The sequence below is a fragment of the Nicrophorus vespilloides genome, unplaced genomic scaffold (assembly GCF_001412225.1).
Source record: "Nicrophorus vespilloides isolate i.1.1-1 unplaced genomic scaffold, Nicve_v1.0, whole genome shotgun sequence".
In the NCBI taxonomy this organism is placed as follows: domain Eukaryota; kingdom Metazoa; phylum Arthropoda; class Insecta; order Coleoptera; family Silphidae; genus Nicrophorus; species Nicrophorus vespilloides.
In genome coordinates, this window is record NW_017099111.1 from 61,465 (window position 1) to 70,688 (window position 9,224).

Here is a 9,224-nt window from a genome sequence, read left to right on the forward strand (position 1 = left end):
TTGTAAGCAAATTTGATAAACGTGGTCGGTATTCAATTTATCTGTTTTTTTTTATTATTACATGTAAATTTTTCAACATAAAGTTTAGGTTATCAATTGAGCTTATTATTTAATGTAAATAGATTGCTTGAAATAAATGTATAAAAAAAAGTCTTTCAGAGATGAATATTCTTCATCGAGGAATATCCAATATTGAGACAATGATTGCATTTTATGTTTGGACACCAGAAGACTTGACTCGATCAGTTTGTCACAAGGATCTAGTGCGGAAATGGTTTGATAAATTTTGTCTTGGTGATTTTCAGTCGAAAATGAACTGTGATCTGGAAGTTAATGATTATCAAAGCCATAATTGATTGGGATCATCATATTCCTCTCCGAGAAATTCCAGAAAGCTTAAATGTATCACACATAACAATTTAAAATCATTTAAAACAAATGGATTCATTAAAAATCTTAGTGCATTAACACCTGCGATTTGCAACTCACCCGAAATGGAATCGAACTATTTACAAAACGGATAATCACTGGTGATGAAAAATGAAAGAAATATTTACAGTAAAACATATACTGTAAAAAAAAACAAAATAAATATATATAATTTCAGAAAAAAAGTCAACTGATATAAAGGGCTATTGATAATAGGTCTTTCTGCCCAAGGTATATTATAATATAAATAACTTTATATTAAATAAATAACTATTTTTCCGATTTAATTTTTAGGGTACCCGGCAATTACGTACAATTACATAATATTTACATAAATGCAATAAAATTATGTAAATTATATTATTTTCTATCCTATTTATTTTTATATTTAATATAGAAAAAAAAACTCTTGAATTACAGATTTTTTTCAATTATTGATGACGATGATGATTTTGAATTAATTTTAAAATTACTGATCATAACAACATTATTTAATAATAAATCTAAAATATTAGAATACAAAAAATACATACAAAAAGAAAAGAAAGATTTTTGTTTACCGATTAATTATAGGTAATTTTTTATATTAAAGTTTGATACATCAACCAATAATATTAAACATATACACTGTTACTTAATAAAAAAACAAAATTAATTGAAAGAAATAAATAATAATAATGTTTATTGCATCAGTCCTACAAAAAACATATACAGAAATAAAAAGAACAAAATAAATATATATAATTTAAAAAAACTGATACAAAGGGCTATTGACCATAGGTCTTAATGCCTTTAAAAGAAATATTAATAATAATAAATTCAAAATAAGTTTAAAGAAACATATTTTTAAATATTTAAATCCTCTTTTTTCTGTTAATTAAAATGTGAACGCACGCAATAGTTCTAGTAATGGCAGATTATTTTAACTGTAATTAATTATAATCATCTTATTGATGTAAACTCCTAAATTATAGAGAATTGTGCACAAATTAGACCACATTCAAACAAAGTTTGATCTTAAATACGTAAAATTAATTGTGATTCTAATTCTCTGCTTAGAGCAATTATTGAGTCTAAAAAAATACCGAAATTACCGGTAATATAACCCCTATTCGTATTTCTGCTAGTGATCGTGACAAAGGCCTGACATGGTTGGGATTTGGACAATTTGTGAGAGGATCGATTTTATCGGGTTTCCATCGCCCATTTAGAGAAGCACCCTTTGATTTATTGTCTGTAATTAACGAAAAAATAATAAACGATTTTTTTTTTCGTATAATTTTATTCACGATCTGTTCATCAATGTGAACATTGAGTAAATGTAAGTTCGCGGTTGACATTAAATGGATAATCTTTCCCGGTGGATAGTTACCATTATGATGATTTTGTAGTAGAATATACTTCAGTAGTATATTGATACTCTGCGATTCCACTATTTCCTTTGACTGTAAATCTGCTGCTATCCTTAACACTGTCTTTGTCCATCGACTTGGCTGAAGGTCCATATGCTGAACCTCATTCATTTGTCTGTCCATCTGTGATGAACGATGGCCCTATTGAAAGCACCGATAGGGCTCACAAAGACACTGGCTTGACCAGGATCGAACCGTCGCCGGTTCTATCGTTGGTAGGGCGACTTAACCAGTACCACTACGACCAACGAGAAAAGCGGAGCAGGCGGCCAAAAAAAAAGTGTTGTTTATGGACCCAATATAGTATCGAATGCAACAGAAAAGCGTTGGTTCCAATTCTTCCATTCTGGTAATATGGACGTCGAAGATGAGACATGCTCATCGAAAATGTTGATAAAATCATGGAAATCATCGAGTCGGACCGGCATACGAGCACTTATTCCATTGTCCAGGAACTGAAGATTAGCCAGAAAACAGTTTGGAACCATTTGCATAAGGATAGTCCTAAAAAAAGCTCGATGTATTCGAACCTATACTGTCAACAACTGACCAGATTGAAGCAGGCGCTTGATGAGAAGCGTCCAAAATTGGCCAATGTGAAGGGTGTTGTGCTCCATCAAGACATCGCCAGGCCGTATACATCTTTAAAAACGCGATGGAAACTCCGAGAGCTTGAATGGGAGGTTAAATCGCACTCGCCGTATAGCCCATACCATTTTCTTAATGGTAAAAATCTGGCTACAAGAGAGGCTGTGAAAATGAGCTGGTCAAGTTTTATACCAATAGAGACGAGGATTTCTTCAATCGCAAAATTACGAAACGGCGAATATTTGATATAAATCCGTAAATTCTAATCTTGTTAATTTTATCGTGGATAAGTCAACGAAAACAAATACATTAATAATAGACCTAGGTCTTTATATATATTTTAATTTCGTTTTTATGTTATATTATTCACTCAATAAATTGTTATTATTAATATAATAATAATTATAAGTGAGGTTGTATATGCCTAGATTACATGACGATTTTTCTTGTTCTATGTTATTCATTCATTGTTGCTTTATCCTAGATCACCAGGCATACATAAATTGCAGACAAGATTGGAAACGGACTCTAATTCACGAATAAATGTTTATTTTTAGCCTCCTATACCAATGTCGAACGCATGCATTCGTAATATCTCCTTGAAAGCAGATTGCTTAAGCAATCATAGTAATTTTTTCACTGTCTATTTGATGGATAGAAATGTAATTCCATTTGTATGCACTATCTTTTAGCAGAAAATGAACTTTAGATTATGCATATATTTTTTTGTATACAAAACATACACACATTGTGCTAATTAACAGAAAACAAAATGCAATACGGAAAAATAAATAATTTAAATTATTCAATATTATTTATTTGTTTTATTTAATGTTTTGCAGAAAGATCAGTAGATGTTTTTAACTGTTTATTATTTTTTTTATTTATTTTGATTAAATTTATAAATATGACTTTTAAAATCTATATTAATAATAATTATTGCACCAAATAAAATAAAATAAAATTTAACTCAATATTATTATTTCATTTTGCTCAGATGAATTAACAAAACGTGTTTTTATTTTAAAGATCAATAGGTTACACAAATATTTTGCTTTGTATGTAAGCACTGCACTTACAGTGATTCCATATTATTTATGCAATTCGATTATACTTAATGAAATCAGTTGGATTAAATGATTCATTTATATTTTTATATTTTATTTTATAAATAAAAGTTCAAGAGCAGAACGAGAAACTGGTTTAATAAAAATATTTTGTGATCAAATATAAAAAAAAAGTTTGCATGTGTATTGATTCTCTATTGTTTACACCCGACTGGATTGCAACTTTCTCGGTCTGAGTAATTATTGCTTTTATGATAATTTGTTTGGAAGAAAAGCACATGCGTGGGGATTTGCGGGTTCAGTCGCGCAGATACTGACTGACCAGTGGGTGGCTTCAACATGGAAAGTGATAGTCGGTTTCCACAAAATCGGAATAGAGCAACCAAAACCAATTTAATTTTCGTTTTTACTGTTGTAGCTAAATCGAGAGCTGAAGAGTTTGTGCGACGTTTACTCGACGAAGCCGATGATGTTCCATGTGATAGCACATCGGAATTCTTCAATAAACACGAAGAACTACCAGATTTCTACGATGAAGAGGAATTCAAACGGTTAGTACACACTTAACTCAAAATTAATACCATTTGGTAAATTAAATTTTAAGGGGACAAGCTTTTTACCACAATCACATCTTCGCGATGTTTTTCTCCAAATTGCTTGGTTTATTGACGACCTTGGCCTTACCAAAAGCTAATCATATCCTGAGGATGACGAAAAGATCGAGCGATGCTCTCAGTGCGTACAAGAGGTACGTTTCCACGGTTTGGCATATGTGCGTTTGGTATGACAACGACTTCTATCCGGGATCTATGTGAGTGAAAATTTGATAAAACATTCGACGATTAAAAATCAGCCTTTGGAAATCGATTGCAGATGTGAAAAGAAAGCACGATTCTGCTAGCAAAAGAGCAACGTGCCTCGGGATTGGAAATATATCACAGAAAGATATGGCTTTAGCCCAGTTCGGTTTCATGGGATACCAGATTACCTCACCGAAGTCCATTGGTATCTTTAGAGCATCCGATGATGAATTTAGATCGTTCATCCATATCTGGAGAACAATCGGTTATGCATTCGGTATCGAGGATAGGTAATTATTAAGTTTATATTTTCATTGGAAATATGCACTTTCCATTTCTTTTTTTTTTTAGATATAATATTTGTCGAGAGGATCTTAATGAAACAAGAGAAATCTGCTTAATTCTTCAAAGAACCGTTTTCAAACCGTTAGTTGGAAAAATGGATAATCATTTCCTCGATTTGTCCTCGGCTCTGATTCAAGGCATGTGGGTTATGAACCCTATTTTAAAGACCTCTGTATTCTTAACGTATATATGGAATATTCTCAATGAAAGCGAAACTAACAACAATGTTAAACCTATTTACGAGCTTAGTAAATGGGAGAAGTTACATTTGAACTTAATTTATAGCGTTATTGGCTCGCTTAGGCAAACTGTGTGGAGAAAATTTCATAACTATAATCAGAAACTAACTTTGTTTTTTATGCATTATTGGCCTTTCCTTGGTTATTTCGTATTCGGATGCGTTGTTCACGTCCAATTAGCTCTTAATTAGTATACCTTTGAGGTGGGTGAAATGTGCCAAATGCATCTACTTTTTCTCTTACTAATAAAATGGTGTAAGATAGAAAAAAAACTAGTCAATTAACATATTGGTGATAATGTGTCTATAGAATATACATAAAAATAATTTTATTAACCAATTTTTGACAAATTTCTGTGAATATTTATAATAATAATTATTAAAAAATTAGCTTATGTAAATTTTCTTCTTATTAATAAAAAATATAAAACTAAAACTTTAATGCTATTCTAATCTATTTATTTTTATGCACTGTACATGGTGTATAATGTGTAATAAGAGGTACTAATCTGATTTGACCTCGTACAACACTTTTTTTTTTTATTACTATCTTTTTATTATATATACAGAAAGTCATGTATTTGTCACATCTTGTCACCACTCTATATTTATTTATAATTGTAATTATTGTATAGAATAAATATAATTACATTTATAATTCAAATTATAGATAAAAAACTAATTAGAAATTCAAAGACTCGAATTTAAAATTCAAGGATAACTTCACAAGTTATAGAATCATGTATGATGATTTTATGACATTAATTAGAAAATTTTATTAGTTAAATAAAACTAAAGAAATAACATTTTTTTCCTTTAAAATGAAGGTCAAAAGTAATTCTTAATATTATCATTTTTATTGCAACATATACATATATCCACAGACTATTAATTAAGAATTAATCCAATTTATTACTATAATACAGAAATATTTATAGTAATTATTGTAATGAGTTGCTTTTTTAGTGTAAATACAATTTATGTTCATAATTGCTACAAGAATTAATGGGGTACTTGATAATTACAAATAATAGTAGAACGTTGGATGTATTTGAATACTTGAATGTACATGTTTTGTTGGTAATTTTATATGAAGTTAAAAATATTCGTATCGGCCTTCATATGCTAATTGTTGCACATAATACTGGAAAATTGTAACACGTTTATGAATTGAATTTACATATACATGGAGCGTCTATCGCAAAATCCATATGATTCATAGGAATTACTTACCATGAGAAAACGCTTGTCAAAATTTCATGACAATCTGATGATTAGTTCACCTGTTACAGTTTGGTTTTAGTGACGCTACTTTTGTATTCACCATTTTGCATGAACATTTGATTATGAGAAAGCTTTGTTCGAAATGGGTACCTCGTTCAAGCTCTAAGTAGACCAAAAACAATGAGTTGATGATACTGAGCGCTGTTTAAAGCTGTTCAAGCGAAATGAATAGGATTTTTTCATGTGGTATGTAACAATGGATGAAACCTGAATCCACCACTATTGTCAAGAGTCAAATCGGTCGTTAGCTGAGTAGACAGCAAAGGGTGAAAGCCTTATTTTGAGACCAAAGATAAATCGTTCTACAAGAAAGGTATCGAAATGTCAGAGAAGCGTTGGTATGAATGTGTGTCTCTTGAAGGAAACTATGTTCATGAATAAAGTCGAATATTGTCATCCTACGATATTATTGAGTTATACCAATAAAATGTTGTCTCAAATTAAATAATAATCAACATTAATTTGAAATAAAATTAATTATTTGTCTTAAAATCAAAATGCTTTTTTGAACAGGAAATTTTCACTAAATATTATATAAATTCATAGTAATGATGTTGTTTATGAAGATAAAGATGCTGCAGCGATAATCATTTTGAGAGATATAAAGTGATCTAATAGATTTGAACTTATTGATATCTAGAAGAAATTACTAATTCGACACATATCATCTGTTACAAAAAAAAAACATTTGCATCTTTTTATGTAAATGTTATTTTACTTATTATATATTTTTAAGAATAACATCCGTATAATTCATATCAAATTAATAATCAAATTGATAATTATGAATCAAATACAGACATAAATATATACAAATTGCTATACCAGGAGTCGGCAAACTTGTATAACAAAGATATATATTTTAAAACAAATAGGCACCCGTAATTATTCATTCAAAGAGGCTTAGTAATTTTATAAAACCCTTGCGCTAAACGAATGTACTTTAATTGAACAACGACTTGTCGTAACACATGTATTCACAGGAACGTACTCAACATACATATGAACGTACAATACATATGCATATCTATCTGTTTATATTTTTCAATATAAATTGTGTTTTATAAACTAGTTTAATAACAATAGTATCTAAATAATTATAATTTATAAAAAAAATATAATCAATTTGTTTTCTTCTTTATCATTCATAAAAATTAATTAATAAATTATTCAATCATTCAATTTACATAAGATGATTAGCCTTGTCAAACTATATTGCAAAATCACAACTACATATAGCAATACCTCCCATAGTACGGTTTCGATCAGTCCGGATCCAATATAGGCCAGGTTGAAAACTTCAAAACAAACTAATTTTTTTTTTATTATTTACAAAGCAATCTATCAATACAATCTACAATAAACAGATAACATGCTCTAGTTTTGGGCTTATTGTAAAAAAAAATTATAAATATATATTGGAGATTTGATCCAGCGACCATACTCCACAGAGTGCCTATTAAAGAAAAATTTACGAATGCATACACAAGTCGTATTGCCAATTTAGGCACAAACACTAACTTAAAAGCGATTAGGAAGGTCCTGTGGTTTGAATTGTTTCAATCTTCGTTGATGAGATTTAGTGTGTGTAAGTTCAGAGGCAAGTTGGTTTGGATGGTCCTCCAGCCGATTTTGGTATTTGCTGCTGAGTTCCGTTATCTCATCCTTCACAAATCGGACTCCAGTGTATTGATGGATGTATTCGTTAGTCAATAACCAGGGAGCATTGGTAATTGCTCTGAGCGTTTTTGATTGGAACTGCTGTATGATGTCGATACTTGTGTTCCAAGCAGATCCCCATAGTTTGTAGTCCATATTGGTTTTATTATCGTCTTATATATTAAACTCTGTTTTTCGCTGAGATGTATGAGTATCTACCCATCAGCCAATGCAATCCTTTTCCTGTCAGTCCAAGTTATTTTCTTTTTGTCGTAATATGCTTTTTCCAGGTGAGTCGACGATCCAGATGCATGCCAAGATACTTATCATCATCAGCCTGTGGTAGGGCACTGCCATGCAGTACGTTACATGCACCGACTTAGTTTCATTAGCCCTAATTCTCCACCTTCTAAACCAATGTTCTATGCTATTCAGACTTCTTTGGAGTATCTGTGAGGCCGTAGTTCGGTTTTGGTGGGATGCTAGAACAACGGTGTCATCAGCAAATGTGTCTATAGTGGCGTGCTGAGGAGTTGTTAAATCAGCCGTGATATTGAGCAACATTTTAATTGAGCTAAAGAAATATAAATTATATTTTTTTATAATAATAAAATATTTATTAGTCACCAATTGTAACCAAAGGGCTATCGACCGAAGTCTTTCCGCCCGATATTTTTTATTTTTATACAATCTAGTCTCTTTTTATGTGATTTATTTATGTATGATTTTAATATCTATATCTATAAAATATATTAGAATTCATAATGTGATGTTAACGAATATATGTTGGTGTGATAATTAGAAATGTTCCTAGAACACGACTGTAAAATGTAAATATTTCACTTCGTGATAGTTAAGTTGCCTATATACTTAATAAGAAAATTTGACTTCTGGAATATAAACAAATATATATATATATATTTTAGTCGCCCGTTTCATGAAATTTTGGTTTGATTCCCAAAAATCAACAAAATTTGTGGGGCTGATAAACCCGGAAAAGGGGTAGAATAGGGCCAAAGAGATTTTTATAAATTGATATAATTCTCTTTTTATTAAAAAAAAAACATTTATTTCTTATTATTTTATTAATAATTATTATTTTTAAATTTTAATTATAGATTTTATAGTATTAATTCGTTGATTATACTTTTAACAATTAAATGTTTTAAAGAATACTTTTTTGGGTAGTAAAAATTATAGTGTTATATAATTATGTATAAGATATGTATAACAAGTACATTATATTTTATTAAAAAATCTATGTTTCTGGATTGTATTTATTATTGTTGAGTAACTTATGAAATGTCATTGATGAATCTCGTTTGTTAAAATATGTTCACACTTACAAAAAAAAATCAAAATTAAAACATGAACGAAAAATGAAAGTAAAGGATGAGACTTA

At 29.8% G+C, this 9,224-nt stretch overlaps 2 protein-coding genes across 2 annotated transcripts; both read left to right on the forward strand.

The window, feature by feature from the left end:
* Window positions 1-2,359: 2,359 nt before the first annotated feature.
* Window positions 2,360-2,680, forward strand: LOC108564027 (histone-lysine N-methyltransferase SETMAR-like). Its single transcript, XM_017922897.1, has one exon. It carries the CDS (start codon window positions 2,360-2,362, stop codon window positions 2,678-2,680), a length of 321 nt encoding a protein of 106 aa, XP_017778386.1.
* Window positions 2,681-3,764: 1,084 nt separating this feature from the next.
* On the forward strand, window positions 3,765-5,230 carry LOC108564035. The gene is made up of 5 exons (XM_017922904.1): window positions 3,765-3,848; window positions 3,915-4,047; window positions 4,101-4,307; window positions 4,350-4,586; window positions 4,648-5,230. The coding sequence occupies exons 1-5, from the start codon at window positions 3,836-3,838 to the stop codon at window positions 5,069-5,071; spliced, it is 1,014 nt and encodes a 337-aa protein (XP_017778393.1). The 5' UTR covers window positions 3,765-3,835; the 3' UTR covers window positions 5,072-5,230.
* The last annotated feature ends 3,994 nt before the right edge of the window (window positions 5,231-9,224 follow it).